This window comes from Poecilia reticulata, chromosome 1 (genome assembly GCF_904066995.2).
Source record: "Poecilia reticulata chromosome 1, P_reticulata-male-v2, whole genome shotgun sequence".
NCBI classification, from domain to species: Eukaryota; Metazoa; Chordata; class Actinopteri; order Cyprinodontiformes; family Poeciliidae; genus Poecilia; species Poecilia reticulata.
In genome coordinates, this window is record NC_088830.1 from 31813659 (window position 1) to 31836639 (window position 22981).

The 22981-nt window shown below is 40.7% G+C and overlaps 1 protein-coding gene across 6 annotated transcripts in view; it reads left to right on the forward strand.

Annotated features, from left to right (window-relative positions):
- bnc2 (basonuclin zinc finger protein 2) overlaps positions 1–22981 on the forward strand; it is a 222604-nt gene that overhangs the window by 141740 nt on the left and 57883 nt on the right. For 5 of the 6 annotated variants that reach the window (XM_008422785.3, XM_008422799.3, XM_008422814.3 and 2 more), the window contains 2 exons: positions 18763–18865; positions 21398–21633. In XM_008422785.3, coding sequence (XP_008421007.1) covers positions 18763–18865; positions 21398–21633 — 339 coding nt within the window. Of the gene's footprint in view, positions 1–18762; positions 18866–20535; positions 20666–21397; positions 21634–22981 lie in introns of those variants that run through there. The other variant, XM_008422806.3, reaches the window with a different exon arrangement.

Sequence of the window (22981 nt, forward strand, 5' to 3'; positions counted from 1 at the left end):
ACCGGACGCTTCCCTCTCGCACAAACACAAACACGAGCGGGTTAAAGCACGCGCCGAAAACAAACGCTGCTGGAAACAGTTGTAGTTATTACATCGGCGTGTCTGACATTTTGTCGACATAAGTAATTAATTTAGTCTTTCTATTAGGAAAGTCCAAAGAGCCCAATTAACATGGCTAATATTGCTGCATGGTGTAAAAACATGAGTTTTAATACAGAGGGAATATTCAAATGACTCGACTTCATTATTCAAATTTAGAGGCAAAGTCATCACTCGGGAAAGACTCGATCTGGGATTCACACTCTCAGGAATATGGAAATGATAATCAATCTTTTAGTTCTGCAAAGCAATCAAATAAAAGCACATGAGCCGTGGCGTCAGGGTTTTCCTGCGCGGGTCCAGTTTTTTCTACCAGCGGCTGCTGACTGACTTAACACATCTTGCTTACGTTTGTCGTTTTGTCATTATAAGGGGAAAATGCTCCTGAATTTGACTTGTCTGTGTTTGTGTTGTCTGTAGCCAACAACACAAAGTCAGCTACAGAGAAAAAGAAATGTTGCGCTCAAGATTCAGGTCAGGCTGGAAGCGTTTTAAGGGACTCCAGTGATCCAGACGGAGGCGTTTCCAGGTCCGGCGGTGGAAATGTGGATGTGATGAGCATCAGGGACGTGTTGGGGCTGATTTGAACCGGTGTGGAAACGCAGCGGCGTTTTGCGGGCGCTGTGTTTTGTGTTTTTGTGCCCGTTCGGCGTGTTTGTTTTGCAGCGAACTCGCAGGGCCCCTCTCCTGCGAGGCCTGAGCTCCTGGCTCCACTCTCCCACTCGTATAGCTGTAACAAAGTCAATATCACAAAGAGGTAACATATGTCGAGGTACGCTTCAGCCGTGTCCTGCTGCTGTGATCCTGGATCAGAAAACACACGCAGACTCAACACTGCAAAAACTCAACATTTTACCAGGTAATATTTGGTTTAGTTTTTGTGCAAATATCCTAGTTTTTCTTATTTCAAGTGCACTAACATATACGTAACTTTTCAGCAAGATGAAAGAGCTTGTTTTAAATTAATTATCCCTTAATATTGATGAAATTCTCATTTATAACATGAGAAAAATGAAGTGAATTTATCTGACCGTGGAACTATCACATTTTGTATCAATTTTGAAAAATTATTGTTGAAGTTGTTGAAAAGATACTTGCAAGTTTTGTTGTTTTTAAAATGTTTTTAAGATATTTGCAATTGAAACTAGACCAAAAGTACTTGGTTCACTGCAAAAACACAAAGTCTTACCAAGTAATTTTGGTGTAGTTTCCAGTGCAAATATCTTAGGATCTTGTTTTAAGCCAATAATTCCTTAATATTGTTAAAAAGTGCTGTTGGCAGATTATTTCCCTTATGTCTTTTTATAATCTGCTAATTCTAATATTGCTTTTTCACCAATATTATGGAATTACTGACTTAAAAAAAAAAGCTCCTATTCTTTGCTGAAATGTTACTTGTCAGTTAGTTTTGTCTTATTTTCTGATATTTTCTAGACCAAAAATGATTGGTAAGGTTCTTTGTTTTTGCAGTGACTGCGTGCTTTTTATTGCCACACTGAAAAACTTTTTTTGTTGTATTTATTTATTTTCCATCCTGTTGGGAGTTTGTTCCCTGGATGGAGCTGGAGTTTCAGCTCCTCTCCTCTCACATGTGAAATCGTTCATGTATGTGGATCCAGTTGCATGGTATTAAGTGTGAGAGTGAGCGACTTGTTGGTGTTTGTGTGCTCACATAAAACCAGAGCGTGTGTGTGTGTGTGTGTGTGTGTGTGTGTGTGTGTGTGTGTGTGTGTGTGTGTGTGTGTGTGTGTGTGTGCGTGGCGGGTGTGTGTGTGTGTGTGAGGGCCAGTTTGTTTTGATTTTCCCTTACTTCAGCACATCTGAGAGAGCTTTTCTGGAACTCCTGAGCCCTGTCCAAACAAAGATGGCCGAATGTGAGGGGATGGAAGAGGAGGGGAGGTGGATCAGGGAGTACGTGTGTGTGTGTGCGTGTGTGTGTGTGTGTGTGTGTGTGAATGTGTGTGTTTGGGAATTTTAAAGTAAGCTGGGACCAGAAGGGCCTTGCGAAGGGGAGGGAGAGAAAACCGAGCCCCTGAGAAAGGCAGCTGGAAACATGGAGACTTGTGGTCTTCCTCCTCCTCCTCCTCCTCCTCAGTTCTTACTCCCTGGTCCAGCTGCACTCAGATGTGTCTGCGTGACTCCCCGCTCCTCCATCGTCCGTGCCACTGCCAAAGACGGTGGGGGGGCGGGCGAGGGAGAGTGTCGCAGCTGGTAATACTTACTGGCCATTTCAGCGCGGTGAAGGCATGAGATTCATTAGGCCGCGTGTTTTGTGCTGAGTGCTGGCCGTGTTATTGTTAGGATGTGGTAAAATTATAAATAAGGAGGGGCGATGGGGGGATTTTGAGGAATCCTTGTGGAAAACGGGGGTTTGGGGGGGAACATGCCACTCATTAACTCCTCTGCCACAGCCTTGTTTCTCATGATTGGGTGGCAATAAAAAGAGTCTGTCACAATTTGTCAAAGTTAATGACTCAATGGCACACCAGCTCTCAACGGCCGGGAGACACGCAAGCACATGTCGAATTAGTCGATAGCTTTATAATTGCAGAAATAAGGAATCCGGCTTTAGCCAAATGAGGCGGACGTAAGCCGGTCCTGGGAGGGAGTTTCTGCAATTTGGCCAGGTCGATCGCCGAGCGTCTGCTCTCCTTGATCCAATTATCAGTTCTTCCTCTGACTCCTGGGTCGCTCGCCGCCGTTTAACCTGTTCGAGCCGCGGCTCTATCTGTGAACTTTGTCAGGCTGATAAAGGCGGCCGGCGGTGACACGGCCGTCGCCGCGGTGACTCAGCTGAAATAATCCATGTCTTCTGTCTGTCACACCGATGGCAGCTTCCTCTGGGATCTGAGTCAGGAAGCAGCTTCTCGTTATGGTGGCCGAGGTAAAAAAAAAAACGCTTCATGATTTGTTTTTCTATGCAGCTGAAGCCACTTTATAGCAAGAGGGAACTTTTCTCTTTCTGCCTTTCTAATGTTAAATCGAACTTCTCCTGTTTCTGGTCAGTTGGGATTATCAATATTACTCCTACACTGCAAAAACGGAAAATCTTAGTATGTTTGGGCTAGTTTCTAATGCAAATGTCTCAGCACATTTCAAATAAGAAAAACTAACAACTTTTCAACAACTTTCCACTGGACAAGGCATTCTTCCATGTTATAAATTAAATAATTGAAACTTTTTCATCAATATTAACAATTTATTGACTCAGAACAATCTCCTATATCTTGCTGAAAAGTTACTTCTAAGTTAGCTCGTCTTTTTTCACATGTACTAAGATATTTACACTAAAAACTACTTAGTAGTATTTTCTGTTTTTGCAGTGCATTTGCTAAAATACTGCAATACTGAGACGTTTTTAAATCTGTAAATTCAGAAATTTGATCAAGTTTGGAGCCGTTTAACTGTCTTTCTGATCATTTTTCTCATATTTCCAAGGTGCTTATCTTATTGCTTGTTATTCGTTGGTTGTGTCTATTTTTTACTTTGCCGAAATGCTTTTTGTTTTACCTCGGTTTGGTTTTGCGTGTCGACTGTCTGGTGATTTGTTTGTGGGTTAAAACCTGATTTCTGTTCATGGTTTTGCACTAATAAGATATTTGAAGAAAGAAAATCCAGAAGCTTACATTTCCTTCGTGTTTGGTAGAATCAGCCTAATTCAGTCTAAATGATTTGGGTCGAACGTTTTGGATTTCTTTCCTCAAAACTCTATCAACAGTTTTCTGGAGTTCTGGACCATTTCTCCTGGTGAAACTGGGTCAGCTTTGTTTGCTCTGCGCTCAGATTTTCAGCAGGACTGAGATCAGAACCTTCAGTTTACCGTAATGAAGACACTTTTGAACTTATCTGGCGTTTTGCTGAAGTCGTGATCCTTTTGGACGACACATTTTTCTGTAAAAGTTTTAACTTGGTAGCTGATCGTTTGAGACGTTGCCTCCATATTTCCTCGTGATGTCATCAGTTGAAGCCATGATGCTGCCACTACCTTTGAGGTTTGTCCTACCTCACAGTTGGACATGTCTCCAAAGCATTTTTTGTTTATTTGCAAAACAAAATCTAGCTTTTTTCTTTTTTAATGATTTTGTTGTGCCTTCTTCCTAGCTGAGCGGCTTTGCAGCACCAAAGACTGAAACGTCTTTATGAATCCGGGTCATATGGTCCCAAACTGCAACGTTTCCTACTTTTCAGCTTTCTAACTTTACAGCCAAGCAGAAATTTAAAGTGTAGTGGCAAAAGCAAAAGAGGTGGATTAGCAGAGCTAGCTAAGAGCCGATGAATTTATGGTTCTGGATTATAATTCTTGATCATACAGTCCTGGACTCCAGCATCTCTCTGTTTATCTCTCTGTCTCTACGGGCAGACAGAAACTTAAAGAGGAGTGGCAAAAGCAGAAGAGACGGATTAGCAGTGCTAGCCAACAACTGATGATGTCATCCAGGTAATACAGTGGAAAATCATCTCTGCTGCCTTCAACTGTTAGCATGCAGTGACAGTGATGACCCTGTTATACAGCAACAGTCTTCAGTCAGAGGCGTCTTCAGGTTCGTTGTTAGACTGACTGCTACTGGAGATCCTTCCTTCACGGCTCTTTGACTTGAATTTGATTTAAGTTGAACTGAAATGATTTTCCCCAAACTCTCCGATTGTTTTTTAGCAGATAAAAACGGCCCTAAAACAGGAAAACTTTCATCTGGTTTAATGAAGTGAAGAAAAAATGATTGTGTCTTTCATGCAGTGTATGTAAATATCTGGTTCGGACTGTAAGTATGCGGTTTGGAAGTAATTCTATTTATTCCATCGCAGATTTTTGCGTTTCCTCGGCTGCTGTGTGCGCAGGCCCAGGTGTTTACAAGTAAACCACCGTCGCTGACATGTTGTTTGAACAAAACGCAGAGCAAAGAAACAAATATTATTGCCGGGTCGTGTGTCTTGAACCGAAGCCAGCTGAGCTGCAGTAGTTGTAACAGAAACATAATTTGGAGATTGCTTACTCGCAATTAGCCGTGCTTTTTTTTTTTTTTTTTCTTTTTGGCGTCAAAAATGGTTCAAAGAAAATAAAGAGCGATTGGCAAGATTACATCTAGGAGCTCTTCCAAGCTTTCTCTGGCTATGAGTTCATTTGAGAGGGGGAATTCACCGTGTGTGTGTGCGTGCGTGTGTGTGTGTGTGTGTGTGTGTGTGTGTGTGTGTGTGTGTGTGTGTTAGCATGGCGGGTTTACGTGGGAGAGATTGAGAAGAGGGTGACTGGATGTTCATTTAGGGGAGTCTCTGCAGTCATTTCAAGGCTGTGTGTGTGTGTGTGTGTGTGTGTGTGTGTGTGTGTGTGTGTGTGTGTGTGTGTGTGTGTGTGTGTGTGTGTGTGTGTGTGTGTGTGTGTGTGTGTGCGCGTGTGTGTGTGTGAGCGTGTTATCATCGGTGATGAAGTCCCCTCTCACAGAGGAGTCAGCTGTGGATGCTGACTAATATCTTCTGTTTGTGTCGGATAGGAAGGTGCAGTGCTCTTTTTTTATTTTTCCATAAATCCTTCTCTCTTCTTTTCCTCTTCTTTCCAAGTTTATTATAGTTAACTAAAACTAACAAAATAACTACTTTTTTGATAATTTTCCACTGGAATAAATAAAAAACAGGAATTAATGTGGAAAAATTACAGCTCAGTGGAACTATATCTTGTGCTGTTTGAAACTAAAACTCACTGAAATTATAGATTTAATATCCTTTGTTTTTGTGTTTTTAAATGTGTTTATTAGCCATTTGAACTGATATGAAATAGATTTTTTCCCCACATACGCAGTTTATATCAGCGGTCAGCAAACTGCGGCGCTGCAAAATGGCGACAGGAAAAGTTGTGAGAAAACGCCGGAGTCAGTTCAGCAAATATCGAAGACATTTTCGAGTCTTCATTTCCCAACATGATGTGTTCATAATCACAATACAATCCTTCTGCACCTGAAAATTAACCAAAACTAAAAAACTAAAACTACCACAACTAAGAAAAGCCAGCAAACGCACTCTAAAAACTAACTGTGTTACATAAACAACAAGTCACAACAAATTCAAACTAACCTACAATGAAAACCCTGAACTACCACCAGCCTGCCTTCACTCAGCCCTAGAAAAGAATCGGACCCGGAGATATTTCAGTGGGCCAACAAGTGCGAGTGTCCTTATCTGCAGCTGTTGGCTCCTCTGATAGGCCGAAGGTCGGAGCAAATCTAACACCCACCGACGACAATGGCCTCCCTGTTTTCCTTCCTCCGCTGCCCCCACAGCTCCCAGATAAGGAAGTGTTTGTCCAAACCACAGAGAGCCCTCCATGAAAACGTGCAGCCATAAATTGACCTGTTTATGCAGAACAATAACAAATCCTTAATGCTGTCGTAACGGCGTTTGATGCTGAAATATTGCAGGAAAAACTTGCATTGAAAACTTGCATTGATTATTAAAATCAGGTTTTTAAGCATAATCTGTTCCTAAAAACGATGTTCTGTTTAACAGTGTTCTCACATGAGCTGATCCCCTTTTTGTCATGTTGGAACCACAAACTTTAAACTTTTATCAATAAAGATCTGAAAAGTGTGGCGTGCATTTGTATTCACACCGCAAAAACAGAAAATCAAATATTTAGTCTAGTTTTTAGTGTAAATGTGTTTTTACTCTTAAAACGAGACAAAACTAACTGAAAAGTAACTTTCCAGGAAGATTTAGGGACATATCATTTTTAAAAAGAACCAGTGATGTTTCGTGCTTTCTAAAATCTACTGAAAGACATTTAAAGTTGGTAAGTTTGAAAAAAAAGTTAAATATTTAAGGGTGTGAGTATTTTCCAAATAAATATTAGCATAAACTAAATATTTACCATTTCGTAACCAAGCTTTCGCTTCATTTAATGAAAAAATGCTTTCAGATTTTGTGAAGTAAAATCTTAAAATGTGTATTTTCTCTCACCTTTTGCACATTTATGTTTGCTTCATCCTACCTCCCCTACAAACATGATCCCATCCCTCCTTCTCCTCCTTCCCTCACTCCCTCCTCTTCCTCCTCTCCCTCCATCCATCCTTCCTCTCCCATCCTGCCCTGCATTCCCCAGCACCCATCTTTGAACCGGGTTCTGTGCCTGCAGACCCAGAGGTCTGTCGCTGGCTGCGCGGTTTGATGTCTGCCTGGGGAAATGCTTTGAGGTGAGCCGAGCAGAGCCGGGGGCGGGGACTCGGGGGCCGGGGGCCGGGACTCGGGGGGGCCTTGCATGCGCTGCCCGTCCAGCCAGAGCTGCTATTTGAACTGGCGGCTCAGCCAGAGCTGGCGCTGCGGTGCATCTGTCCACCTGTGCTGGTAACAATCCGACAGCATGGCATGTGATGGCGAGATCACAGGCCTGTGCGTTCTGATGTTGTTGTATCACGCTCCCTCTTCCTCGCCGTTTCACAATATCAAAGCCAGCTGGGTCGTTTTATATGTCCACTTCATAAACAAGCGTGACTGTCCAGCAGCGCACGCACAGGCGTTCATCAAGACGTGAGTCAGGCCGATCCGGCTGGACGAGCCGACGGGGCGGTGCGCTCTCTCTCTCTCTCTCTCTCTCTGTGACCGTTTCACAAAGCTGGGGGCCGGGGTTGCCAGATATGACGGATAATTTCCATCCCAAACGCATCAAAACTCCCCAAAAAACCAGCACAGATCTCAACCGCTAATGAAACTCATGTTAAAAGTGACAGATTTAGTCAAAACACTCCATGTTACCGATCATTATTTCTCTAGTTTCTAGGAAATATCTTGGTACACTTGAAATATATATACAAAACTACGTTTTAAGTAACTTTTAAGCAACATGTGGGAGCTTAATTTAAGTCTCTAATTCCTTAATATTGATTAAGAACAACTATTTCCAATGGCTGATTATTAACTTATAGCAAAACATTTTTTCCATGTTATAAGTGAAATAATCTGCCAGTGGAACTAGAACTTTTTCATCAATATTAAGGTATTATTGGTTTAAAACAAGCTCCTATTTCTCAGTGTAATAAAAGTCAGATAGTCATAAATCTTATAAACTACAAAACCACCAAATTTTACCAAGTATCATTGGTCTAGTTAAAGTTCAGATATCTTAATACACTTGAAATAAGACGAAACTAACTTGTTTTAAGTCAACAATTCCTTCTCATTGATGGAAAAGCATTTGTTCCACTGGCAGATTATACGTGGAACAAATGATTTTTCATCAATATTAAGAAGTTATTGGTTTAAAACAAGTTGCTTTGTCTTGCTAAAAAGTTACTTCAGCAGATTTATTTTCGTAATTCCAATTTGTGCAATTTTCCTCTAACTGAAAACGCAGCTAATGATAAAATCAAAACTGCACATTTCTAAAGAGCCTCAGTTCAAAAACGTGTTTACAGATTCAGGAAACTGATTGAAAATCGATCTGTTCACTGTGTTCATGTTTGTGTGAACTGCTCATGATATCAGCCCTTTATTAACCAATCATACCACCAACACGAGTGAAAATGGTGATGTTACAAAGTGGAAATAACTCAAAAATGGTTAAAATAGTCGGCGTATTTTTTGCTTTTCTTCTTTGCTGCTTGCAGAAAGTTTCTGTTTCAGATCAGAGATGGAAACTTCATGTTTGGCCAGTTTTTCCTCCAGCATTTTGCACATAAGTTTGTGTTCAATTTGTATCCAAAAGACAAATAGATATATCTCACAAATGAATATTAACATACATGTAAAGGCCTTTCAAATCCAACGTTATTGTGACGGAGTGTAAAAGGGAGAAAAATGTCTTTGTCCCTTGTGGACGCCGTAGGTTCAGATCCAGAAGGAGGTTTTTGTTTTCAATAAAGCAGGTGAAGGCAAAGTGCAGCGAGGCTCAGAGTCTCAGCCAAACATCTGAAACTGGTGTTTCACATTTTACAGACACAAATTGTTCTCAGAACAATGAGATTCAGATGCACCTTGTTGTTTCTCCACTCTGCATTTTTGCTTTTGTCCCTTTTGAATTTCACGCCAGTTTGGAGTCACTCAGTAGAGAAATCCAAAGCCTCTGGCTGCAGGGTGGGTTGTGTGCACTTTGTCCAGTTTTAGCCGCATCTGCTGAAAGACTTTAAATTAGCTAGAAAGGTCGTCTGCTGTTTGCGGGGCCTTCGCGGCAGCAGATGCTGCTGCTCCCATTTGTTTGACATGAGAAAAGGAGAAGAAGGAAACAAAAATGAGCGGCTTTGAGTTCTTTGCATGAATACACGAAAACACATGCTTCTCTTCTCCTTCTGTAATCCACCGGGGGCTCACGCCCCATTTGGTTCCCATTAGCATAGCTCTGGTGGCTCTGCCCCGTGTCAAAGCCCAGATGCACAGCTGCACGGAGGACAAGGACCTCTGGCAGCAGGAGCTGACAGGGAGGACCGGCCTGACGCAAAGTTAGGATGAAACTAACAAAACAACGAAGACCGAGACGAGAAAGCAGCTCTGTTAACGGAGATCAATTAAAACCACAGCTAATGGGGAAAAACTATAAGGTAACACTTTATTTGAAGGGGGTGAATAAGACTGTCATGAACATGTCATAACACCTGTTATAAACATGAATAAGCCTTCATGAATATTTATGACTGTTGTCATAAAGCATCATTTCAGTAAATTATGACACTTTTAATACAAAGTTGACATTCAAAATGTCTTTGTTATGACAACTTGACATTAACCAATAAATCATTACTGTTTAAAATTTACCTTTAATAACATAAAGTTACCTAATTTTTAAAGTGCAATCAGTAATACTGTTATAACAGATTTATATCAGTAATAATTTTTCTTGGTTAATGTCAAGTTGTCATAACAAAGACATTTTGAATAATGTCAACATGGTATTAAAAGTGTCATAATTCAACGAATGATGCTTTTTAACAACAGTCATAAATATTCATGAAGGCTTATTCATGTTCATAACATGTGTTATGACATGTTTATGACAGTCTTATTCACCCCCTTCAAATTAAGTGTTACCAACTAGAAATATATTGTGCTTTTTAAAACGTGAAACACGCTGAAAATGAAATATGCTTTGTTTTGTGTTTATGAATCTATTTATCAGCCTTTTCAAACTGATGTGAAATTTATTGGATTTTATTTCCCGACATAAGCACAGACGTAAACACAGTCGGTTTACGTCAGCTGTCGACAAATTACGGCGCTCACACTCGTCTTGGCGGCTCCTAAATGCCGACGGCTAAAGTTTGGAGAAAATGACATCAGGTGGTTGTTCATAGGTAACCAGTAAATCAATTAATCACATGATAAATTTAAATAAATGAGGTCAATATTTTCCATTTGCGTGATTTATCGTTTAGCCTTTGTTGCTTGTTTCGGACGTCATAAGTCGTGTTTTTGTTGTTTTGTTTATTTATTTTGGATCTTTAGATCGTCTTTCAGTTCCGGTCTTAAATGATCCATAGAATTTAAAGTTTGTTAATCTTTGCAAATGTGTTCTTACATTATTATGCCATTAGCAGCATATTATTTAAAAATGGTCTCAAAACAACAATATTATCGTTTATCGCAATAACTTTTGGGACAATTTATTGTCCAGCAAAATTAATGTTGAGTATTTGTTACCCAATGACCTTTTTGAGTTCTGGAGCTAAAAATTAACCAAAGTGTGAAAAACTAAAACTAAATAATATTTAATTAATATTAACTAGTAAAAAACTAGCAAACACTCTAAAAATTTATTAAAACCTACTGAATTAGACAAAGAGTCACAATGAAAAATTTTAATCAAAACTATAATAACCCTGATGCTGCGGAGATTACAGTTAAACTTCCTGTTTCTTTCTGAAATAAAGGCTTAAAACCAACATAGTTGAAGTGATTATTGTTTATTTGGTTCTTTTGGAAACTCAGCTGGAAGTCAAACAATCGACGATCAGTCCTGGCATGAGGCATTTGCTCCCTTGTGCTTTTGCGGCGCGCTGCGTCACACTTCAAAGACTTCTACTTTTTTTATTCCCCGTGTTTTATTTGTCACCTGGCTCCAATATGGACGCCGTGAAGCCCCGATCCGTCCGTTTTTATGACACGCAAAGCTGCCGCGCCTCTTTTCCTGCACACGTTGGCCGCACATTTCTGGCAGGAAGTCGACGGCATTTCGGCAGCTAGCTCACGGATGAGATAATATCTTGTGGGTGGAAGAGAGGACAAGATGCTCCCAGTGTTTTACAGTGACCCTAAGCAGAGACAAATTTAAATCTGAAGCCGATGCTGCGCAGCCCCGCTCGCTCTCTCTCTCTCTCTTTCACACACACACACGCACACACACAAGCACACACGGGGTTTTCATTTAAATCTCAGCTTTGCTTAACTCACCAAACAAGAGATGTGGTCTGTGGCTGTGTGTTGAACATGCTAAAGGTTTCAATTAAGGGAGGAGGAACCAACACACACAGCTGCTGGATGCTGGGTGTGTGTTGGCTTCGGCTGAACCCAACAGAGCAACTGGTGTTTTAGCAGTTTCCTGCGGCATTTAGTTACAGTGTCAGCCTTAAAAAAATGATGTCAGGGCACTAATTCAGTTGTACAGGATATTGGTTTAGGATCAGCCTGGCTGCTATTGTTCCATGAAGCCTGTGCAGATTCCATCGTTGGGTTTTAGATCCAGATCCTGACAAAGGTTGTTGGCCTTTCTTACTAGAAAGTTTAGAAACAATCGTTTTATTTTATCTTGAAAAGAGTTCCACATTAATAAATAAGTGTTTCTAAGAAGTTTATCCATAAGTGATATAACAAATATTTTTTGTCAATTTCAAAAATACTTTATTTGCCTTGAAGGGGATTTAAATGTCATGGTGATGCTGTGGCAGAAGGGGTCTCCTGTAGGATGTTTTCACACCTGATTGTCCAGCAGACTCAGAAATTGCAACATTTGTTGCATTTTTATTTACTGAGGTTCGCTTTCACACTGCTGTATCAAATGATCCAAACCAATTGGAAAAAGCTGTCCCCCTCCTCGCCTGTAGGGGCGCTGCACCAAGAAACACAACATGAAAACCTCTGAAGAAGACACATAAATGGAGTGGCGTCATATTTTAGCGTTGTAGGATTTCTCTATTATCTTCGGTAAAAGAACACAAGCCATTTCTCCCTCTAATGCTCGTCTTGTTAGCGTTTGTTTTGGTTGTATTTACCCAGAATGCCCTGCGCTGTAGTTCACTTCCTGCGTTTGGAGCAGTCTCCCATCCGCTTGGTGTTCACCAATGCATTCGAGCTGCACCAGAGTTCACTTCAACCGAACCGAGACGAGGTTTGTAGGCGGGCCACGATTCGCTCTTTGGTCTGCGTTAGTTTGATTACGCATTCACACCTCCCCAAACGAACCAGACTTTCTAGATAAACGGACTGGAGTCGGATTACAGCGGATTAAACAGGACTGTTGGGAATGCAGCCTTAATTGGACCTAAAAATGAGCTTCTTATCAGCAAAATCTACAAGTGGGTTTGGCGTGAAACAAAGGAAGTGTGAAAGCACGCTTTAGCTTCTGTGACGCATGGCGACGGTTTGGGCCTGTTTCTGTTGCAGGCTTCATGAACCTTCATGAAATACCAGGATGTTTTGTCTAAAAATCTGAAAAAATGGGTCATCATTCAAACCACAAGGCCAGATCAACGCAGAAATCTTAAATATCTTCACCGGGGCGTGAACAGATTTCTCCATGTCTCTTTGTGGTTTTGTATTTGTGATGCTGAGATGTGCAGACTGTTTAAAATGACCTTGGACCTCCTTCTGCTGTTCCTCTTTGCTCAACTTCTTCACTCCATCTGTCTCGTTAAGAGTGTTTTAATCGAGAGTCTGATGCTGGCCATCGCTGCTGTCAGTGTTTACACAGTGGGGCTGGGACAGCGGCGGCGAGCCAAGCAAAACATCCATGAAACATCAAACCTCTGGCTAAACAAAACCCTGCAGCGACACACACAGAGAGTTGAGTAAGATAAGTGCAGAGGAAAAAGAAAAAGCAAAAAAAAATGACACTTGACTACGCTGTTGACTGCAGCGGCACCGCAGCAGCTGTGCGTGAGTGTTGACTGTTGTCTGGTTCTAATTGCTGCAGCGTTGTGGGAATTTCTTCAGCTTTTGCTGAACATCGTCCTCTTTAGGTCCGAGCCAGAAAGGAAACGCTGGCGAGACGTTTGTACGGTGACTAATGTGGAGTATTTGGCCGAACTTCCTCCCCCCTCTTTGCCTGCTGTGACAAATATGTACAAGTGTAGTGGTGGGATCAGACAGAGTGTGAGAATATACAGAATCATGATTCAGTTTCTTGTTTTTCTCTTTTTTCCATTTTATTCTATAATTCCTGGTTGAAAAACTTCAACCACCAAGCACATGAATATCATTCCCATAAAGGTATGATCATATGACATTTGTTATTTCATCATCCAGTCTTATGTAAAAGACGTTTTGAGAGTAGTTCTCTACTGTGATAGTATTTCAGTGCTAGCATGCTAGCTGGCCCGCTAGCTGATGATTTAGTTTGTTTTTCTCTCTTTTTCACCATTTTATTTTTTAATTCCTGGTTGAAAACATCCGCCAAGCACATTACTATAGTTCCCATAAATTTATGATCATATAATATTTGTTATCTCATTAGCAGCCTTATGTATAAGACGTTTTGAGAGTAGAATATCTCTTAGCATTTTGGCGCTAACATGCTAGCGCTACTAGCCTAACTGCTAATCTGTTAGTGGTGATTTAATACAGCATACGTATCACGTAAGCAAGTGAACAAAAAGCATTTTTTAACAGCAAGTTTCTTGTTTTTCCTGCCAACCTTCTTTCCAATGTTTTGTCTTTATAAGCTTTGATGCCATCGCAAAGATTTTTATTATGTTACTCCTGTCTGACAACTTTGACTCAAATTAATCGTAAGAACTAACAAGCAGTCTGTTCCCTCACCCTTTCTGCCATCATTACCCACTCAGTTAAAGGGGGGTTGCTGCTTCTTTATTGCTGTTCTTAATGCTGTTGTCTGCTTAATGGGCCAGATATGAGAGGTGCTGCAAGCCGGCGTAATAAGTCAGTGATTAGAGGGCGCCTTGTCACAGCAGCAGCAGCCCCGCAGACAGTGGCATGCTCTAATTGCCGTATTAGACGCCCCTTAACTATCTCATCAGCTGTCAGAGTTCAGCTTGTAAACAGCAGAGGTGCATTTGATATTTCCATTTGTTTTATTTCCACCGATCCTCGCTTAATCCGAAACGCCTGCACCGTGTGACAACGTGATGTTTTACAGAAAGCTCCTTAGAGAAGGAAAAAGAAAACGCTCAGAGTTTAACGTGGGGTGAAAGCTAAAAAAAAACTGAATAAAAAGCATCTGGTAAGCAACATCATTTCAGCTGCAAAACGTTATTGCTTTGGTTAAATAATCCAGCTGTTTATGGTCTATTGATATAAATATTGCCCACCGTGGTTTCTCATACATGAAAAGAAAGTCCCCACATTGCAAACGCTGTGCACAGCCTGTCTCCACCGGGGCGAGCAGCTGGTTTTCCCAAAGGACCGTTTAAGCAACTATGGCTGTTGTTGAAAGCCAAACCATTGCCTGAACACAGTTTTTATTTCATAATATGATTTGTCTTCATCTTCGTGCAGCAGAATTATGTCACTAATGTACTCAACATAAATAATAGCATTCTTTTTAACGTCGACTTGTGTTAATAACTGCTTAAATCTGTGTTTGTTAGTATTTCTTTTAATTATGAGCTGAAAATCTCTGGCTACGCTCACCCAGCAGGTCTTGTTGTAATGGACGCGGCTCTCTGTGGATCGATTTTAAAGTTATTCAATAATGGAAGCCGACAGTATCTTCACAAGATCATAACAAGTGAAGGAAGCCAAGTAAAAACAAAGCGAGCTAATTTACGTCCGGATTTACGACGTCTGGCCTCTTCTGGTGCAGAATTATGACTCGCATCAATGAGGTAAAAGTCAGACACAGGTTAGGTTTCGAACCAAACAGGGGGTTAAAGTTATTGAGCAGCATTAACGCAACTCACTGATGTTAATTATATTAGCCGTCATAATTTAATTTTCCGGTTGTTGAATCGTTCAAAATGGCGGCCTGTGAAGTGGCAGACTCCTTTAACACAACAAAGTGGGACCATTTCTTTACCTAAATTTTAGTTAAGATTTCCAGCTTCTGTTCTAACAATAGAAACTTAGAATTTCAACCCAATATATTTAACATTGTGTAAAACGTCACCTTTATGAAAAATTGTTTGGTCAAAGTGTAGCTAGTGCTAGCTTGCTTAGCAGGTAAAAAGCTAATGCTATCTTTAGCAAACAAACCTCCTTTCTTGTGTACAGTTATTAACCCAAAACTCTAATTTTACAGTGTAATTTTACTAAATGCATTTATTTTATCTCATCAAAGAAGTTAATAATTTTATTTGCTAAATATCGGACTGAACGACTCGGCCTGAACAAGTACATTTGAAGTAGCTTCAGCCGCTTTTACACATCAATAAACATATTTTCATTTAAGTCTTTTACCTTTTAATTGTCAGCCACATTTTTTTACAATTTTTCAAAATTAGTCTCTTTTCTAGATTAACAAAAAACTGCCAATAGCCGTCACTGTCCACAATAACTGCAGAATTTTAATTAATATGAGTTACAATAACATTTAATCTCCCTTTGGGATCTATAAAGTATTTTTAAATTTAAATATTTTTACTCTTGGTGCGGTTACAATTATCCAAGTTCTCAGTGTAAACTAAAGGGACACTCCGGCAATTTTTACAGTAGTTTCAGTGACAGTTTACATTCGGAAGGGGAAGTTGGTGGATTTGAGGTTTTCTGACCCAGTTAACACCAAGAAGTGGCAGAAATAATTTATTTTAATCAATATATTTTATAACAAAGTAAAAAAGAGTCTAACTGCTGGAGAAAATAAAGCCAGATCATTTCTGTTGGCCTTTTATGTCTAAAAATGTTCACATTTGCGGCCGTGTGATTGCCTGTGCACAGCCAGGTCTGCTGAGGGAAGCAACCGTCAGCCCATTAAGAGCCTGGATTTCAGTCGCCGACGTTCTGCAAACCTGACACGTAATCCTCCCTCGCACCTGGAGAGCTTAAAAAAAACGGTGTAAATTCAAATCACCTCCGCCTCGAGTGTCATCCGGTGTCAAACTGCGAGGCGACGCGGCTGGAAGTGGTGTAATTTTGTGTTTAATCTCGGATTAGCCCATGTTCGCTTTGACACCTGCAGGAACTAATCTGGTTTGTAACACCTCAAGGCGCGCAGGTGGGGATTCTCATAGATTTTACGCTCCCTTAGTAGATTAGAGGTTTTATATGTTGCAGGAAAAGGTGCTAATCCACAGACTTTCTGTTGAACACCTGAACGTGCCCTTCAGTTTGTGCGCATGCAGCGAGGAGCAGAAATATTCGGAGCGCCTCGCTGATCGATCGGCGCTCTGATCTGTGCAGCTGGAGTGCTGATTGGCTCCGATACTGAGAAATAAAGGCCACAAACTGCGACCTTTTGTCACTAAGCTGCCACACCAAACAGCGAGAAAGCCTCGATAGCGCAGACAGTTCAGGCTGTAAATTCATAAAACTCCAGCAGCTGATACTCGAGGTTTCGGTTTGAGAGCCAGCAGACGTTTCGCCACAGATTCTTTATCTCTGACCGATGTCCGAACTACCGGGCGGTTTAGATTTTCCTGTCAAAATAAACAGACACAGACTAATTTTCCTTCATATTACAATTTTTAAAAATCCTTAAACTCTAATCCTTAAGACTGCAGAGAGAGGGAGGAGTTTTCAGAGCTCTGGTTTTGTTCAGCACATGTTCTCCTTCAGCTGCAGAAATCCTGCAAATTTTATCAGTTCATCTCGATAAGATAAAGAAAATACATATAATAAATGATGAGCTGATATCAAGATTAAAGTTTTTTATTTCTTTTGCTCTGTGTTGTCATGAAACTTGCAGCTTGCAGCTGCTGAACTTATTTGGATGAGGGGACTGTGTTTGCTTTGCAAGCAGCTGCTGTGGTGTTTTTTAATTAATTTAAGGAAAATGTAGATTTTTTTTAAGTGGACTCCTGTGAAACATGTTTAAAGATTTGTTTATGTGGAGTAGCCGTCGGCTGACATGGTGTATGTGTTGCACTGAGATGCCCTGGTCGTGTCTGGACACTTAACCTTTCAGTACTAAAAGCTTTCCAAGGTCAGATGAAGTGCAGCTCCGGTGTTGAGTAATGGAGCCTCAGTCGCAGCCAGCGTGTGTTTTCAGCAAAAACTGTGTTTGAGAATCCGCTTCACGAGATTCTCTTTTTCATTTCTATTCACCTCTGCTTTCAGGAAACTGTTATCTTTTGAGGTTTCTGTATTTTGAACAGCCACAACAACCAGCTTTTATGTACATTCAAATTATAACTGACAAAATGTTTATTGTGGCATAAAGAAGAGAGCTGTGTCTAATTTAATATCTGAGAGGGGGAAGCTTTCATTTGGCACTCTGAACCCAAAACTATTAGATATCTGCGTTTTGTTTCAGTAGCAAACATTGACCCATAAGTTAATAAGTCTCCACCTTCCTATTGGTTCAGTGGTTGAGCAGGAATAAATTGATCTCTAGCTAATCTCAAAAACCACGGCGACTCTTAATCTCGAGCAACATTATGCGAACGCTCCGTCTGCGCAAATGAAGATTTACTCGGATTCCTGAAGTGGAAAACAGCTTAAGGTCATTTAAAAAACTTTGTGCCATCAGTGCAAAAGTAAAGTTAAGCCCTACAAGAAAAGCTCGCATACAAAATGAAAAAATGAAGAGGAGAAAATCGTGAGAATATTTAAAGAGTAGGGAGGTTAAAGGTTTTTCTAAAGGTTTTTCTTGTTTTTTGTACCAGTAATTCATACTATTAACAGGTTAGCATGTAAACATTAGACTCTGTCTTGATTCCCTGAAGAGTTTATAGACTCCATCATTTCCAAATCAGCTTCACTCCCATTTTTCATCCACTGACAGCGAGAATTAAAAAAAAAGATCTTATTTAAACCTTCAGACACCTTTTCATTTCAAACCCATCATTGGTAAAGAAAACGTTTTCTTCCATCAGCTACAACTTCTTCTCTGTTAATCTGTTAATGCTGAAGTGGTGCATTCACTGACTGGAAAAGAGACGTTTTTTTGTGTTGCTTTGTGTTCATTGGAGCTGAAAATCGGCTCCTTCCTGTCGTCTTTTATTTCGTTCAGTGACTGAACTCAGTTTTGTTTCTTTTATTTCATCGTGACTGAACTCCGGTTTGTTTCTTCTTTTATTTCGTTCTGTGACTGAACTCAGGTTTGTTTCTTTTATTTCATCGTGACTGAACTCCGGTTTGTTTCTTCTTTTATTTCGTTCTGTGACTGAACTCAGGTTTGTTTCTTTTATTTCATCGTGACTGAACTCCGGTTTGTTTCTTCTTTTATTTCGTTCTGTGACTGAACTCAGGTTTGTTTCTTTTATTTCATCGTGACTGAACTCCGGTTTGTTTCTTCTTTTATTTCGTTCTGTGACTGAACTCCGGTTTGTTTCTTTTATTTCGTTCAGTGACTGAACTCCGGTTTGTTTCTTCTTGTATTTCGTTCTGTGACTGAACTCCGGTTTGTTTCTCGTGTTTCTGCAGGCCATTCGGTGCACACTGGTGAACTGCACATGCGAGTGTTTCCAGCCTGGAAAGATTCACCTGCGGACATGTGACCAGTGCAAGCACGGCTGGGTAGCTCATGGTAAGACAATGTCCAAGCTGTGCTGTATATATAAATATTAGTGCGCCATCAAGGTCCTGACCTCATATCTATACATATCCTCCGCTTGGAAAATTATCATAGATGCCAAAAGCATGAATTCTGTTCTGCAGCGAGTATTTTGAGCTGTTTCTATGTCATAAATAAACTTTGTAGAACTTTTCCACCTTTGTTTCCCCCGTTCTGTTTTCTCTAATTGTTGTTTTGCAAAAAACCCAACAAAAACATTTTTACAGGGGAGAAAGTAATGTTAGAGACCACACCTCATCCGTTTTATTACACAGGTAAAAGAGAAGAAAAAAGGGAGAAGAGGGAAAGAAAGTACAAAGCGAAGAAGGAAGGAGGGGGAGATTAAAAAAAAACACCTGTTTGGCTCTGGTCCGCACAAGAACAGGCTGCGAGGCCTTCAGCGGATCGCACAGGACCCCATTGACTATTTTTTAATCTCTCCCTCTGAACTGAGCTGTCAGGCACACATCTCTCCTCTCTCCCCCGCTTTTCATTTCATGTCGGCATTGGCAGGGACTCTGACAAGTAGTTCTTCATATTTTATTATGTTCGTGTCTGGCTGCGCTGCTGTTGTCAGGCGAAGCCTTCGTCCCAGGATCAGAGAGGGAGAGAGAGAGAGACGCAACCAGGTGTCACCCAGACAGGCAGGAGGGAGGGGGAAGGATGAAGTAAAGGAAGAAAGGAAGAACTGAGACAAAGAGGACGAGTCAAACAGGTGTCGCCCAGACAGCCAGAGAATGGAAAGAGGTGACTGAGGTTGCACAGTAGAGCTAATAACAAATCTGCTGGACCTAAAGCAACATGTGAGCCCACCTGCCCTGCAGCTGGAGTTCGCTCTGCTTTTTTACATCAGAGTCGGGTCGTAAATCACTGTTCTTTACATGCGTTTGGGTCAAAAATAGTTTATAATGCTTTACCTAAACTGTCAGGGTGTCAGTGCAGTAAAGGTTCAATAAAAGTAAAAAAAAAAAAGATGTGGTGTTCATTTTTATTTACGCCTTTCTACAAGAAAGTCAGCTAAGTGAGTAAAATGATTTAAATGTGGAAGATGGTGTTCTGGTCAGACGAGAACAAAATGAAGCTTCACGCAAAACTTTGTCTCACCTGGAGTAGCACAGACACGTAGCCATGTAGCATCATGCTGTGCAGGTTATCAGCTCTAACTCCATGACAAACCTTGAAGAAAGCCTTCCAGGCTGCAGACGACTTGGGCGTGGCGCTACGTTGGATTGGATGAACAGAATAGCAGATACTGACCAGCAGTGGTGGGCACATTTCTGCTAACACGCTAATAGCAGAGCTAATTTCTCTTTTAGCACTTTTGCTAACTTTGAAGTTTTAGTTATTGACTGTTAAGAATTCTTTAAATAGTTATACTTTTATATTCATGCTCTTATTTTGAAGTGGGTGAATGTAGCAGTTCTGTTTCCTCTCTGTTTCTATTTTCAGTTTTTATTTTTTTGAAGAAACTTTATTGAGCAAGTAACGAGAACACGGCAAACAATCAAATGAGGCATACAGATGAACAAACAACCAGGGGTGTAAATTAAACAAATACATGTAAAAATTCAAACTTATGACTTTTTTTGCCTCCTCTCTGCCGGTGACGTAGTAAATTACATTTATTCTGTACCCAGAATGCATTGCAGTGGAAGTACAGTCTAGTAAACAACAAAACCGCTAGTTTAATTATGCTAGTGTCGTCAATTTGGAAAAATCAGCAACAGAGTTAGCAGAACTCAACAACTATAAAACGGAAACCATGAGTGAAAGGTTTGTTCTAAAGAATCACCTCATGAACTGTGTTTAATAGAAAGTTTGACCCAGTTGAAGACTGTGACGCACTGTGATTAGCCTGCGTGTTGTGCCATATCAACATGGTTGAATTTAAAGCTTTTAGCTTCTAAATGCTGTCTAAGTACAGCGCTTTGGCATTTCTTTCCTTAAATACTGTCTTTTATTAAAGCTTCACTCCTAGCTTTTGCTAACTGTCTTTGCGCAGTGATTTAGCATTAGCTTCTGCTAAATAATACCTTGGAAAAGAGCTGTAGCATTAACTCCTACCAAACACTGTCTTTTTATAGCACTTTAGTGTTAGCTTCCACTAAATTGATATAGCCCTTTAGCATTAGCTTATGCTAAATAATACCTTGGAAAAGAGCTGTAGCATTAATATAGCACTTTAGTGTTAGCTTCCACTAAATTGATATAGCCCTTTAGCATTAACTTATGCTAAATTCCGTTTTGGCATAGCACTTTAGCATTAACTTCTAGTAGATAAATACTGTCTTGGTTAAATATTACCTCGGTGTAGCGCTTTATCAGCTTCCATTTAATATGGTCTTGCTATAGCATTTAGCATTAGTTTCTGCTAAATACTGTCTTGGTATAACACTTTAACAATAGCTTAGCTAATTGTTTAGTTAGCGGCGCCCACCACTGCTAACCTCTTAGCATTCGCTGTTCATCGCCTCCTCCTCATCTTTCGCCTGCTCCTCTTTGCAGCCCTGGACAAGCTCAGCACCCAGCACCTGTACCACCCGACCCAGGTGGAGATCGTCCAGTCCAACGTGGTGTTCGACATCAGCAGCCTGATGCTGTACGGCACCCAGGCGGTTCCCGTCAGGCTCAAGATCCTGCTGGACCGCCTGTTCTCCGTGCTCAAGCAGGAGGAGGTTCTGCACATCCTGCACGGCCTGGGCTGGACCCTCAGAGACTACGTTAGGGGCTACATACTGCAGGTCGGTGGCTGCCACACACTGCTATCAAGGCGTACTTACTCCAAAATGGAGCCCTTGCTGACAATTTTCAGCCATTTCTGAAAGTGGAGAATAAGTCCACACCAGTGATCACTATCACCTTCACTTTTTCACTAAACACAGCCCACAAATTTCTCCGACCGGCGCGGCTTTTCTGAGAGGAATCGATCGAAAGCGTGGCAGTGACAATCTAGGCCACTTCAGCCCCATTTTCCCAACGTTTTCCCCGCTGTTACTCCCGCCTCGGTTCGCCCCCCGTTTTCCTGCCCCACAAACACTCCAGTGTGCCCCTCACCCTGAAAAAAAGGAAAGGAGAGAGAGAAAAAAAACCAAAGTGGAGAAAAATGTCACGCCAGCAAACTATAAAACCACTGTAGTGTGTTTCCTCTCCCCATCCATCCAACCATCCCTCCTTCCACTCGTCCCTCCCAGATAATTGCAGACAGGCACGTTTCTCAATCAACGGTGCAGAGGTTTTGGTGTTGAAACCCAAACCAAAGTGTTCCTGAATGAATTAGTTAACAGTGACTGAACATGTGCATGTGGTTAGCCCTATGTGTGTAAATCTGAGTGTGAGTAAGTGTGCTTATCTCAATGCATGTAAGGTCTAGGCTTCCAAGAATGTAAGTGGAACAGTATGGTGAGCGCAGGCTGGGCTGGAGGTGGAAACGGCTTCACAACTCATTCCTTTACATTAACATAACATAACATAGCATAGGGTTTAAATCTGGGGTCTTTCTGCATAGAGCTGGCATGGTTTTAACTTTAAATAATAATTTAATTGAAAATCAACACAATAATGTACACAATTTAAAGACAAACTCAGTTAGCAATACCAACAATTGCCAACTGAAGCTTATTTAGAAGCTAAATAAGCTTCTAATTATGTCATAAAGACTAATATTTTATCAGTAATAGTTAAAAACATTAATTCAGTCTTCATATTTGACTCATCATTGTGCTATTAATTTGTAAAGTAAACATTTATTTAGGTTAATATTTAGGTAATTTAGATTGTATCATCAATGTTTTTAGGTTATTTGTTGTTTTATGTAAATGAGACATTTACATAAAAAGTAAAATAAATAAAAAGAAGTACTTGTTCAACTGGTAGATTATTTTCACTGATAATTAGCACTTTTTCATAAGGTTAAAGGGATTATTGACTTAAAACAAGCTCCTATTTCTTGTTAGCTTTGTCTTAATTGAAGTGAAATGGGATATTTGCACTAGAAACTACCAAAGTTACTTGATAAGATTTTGAGTTTTTGCAGTGGTTGTACACTAACCACTTCACATTTACAGCTTAGGCCACAGCCAGCTGGTGAAC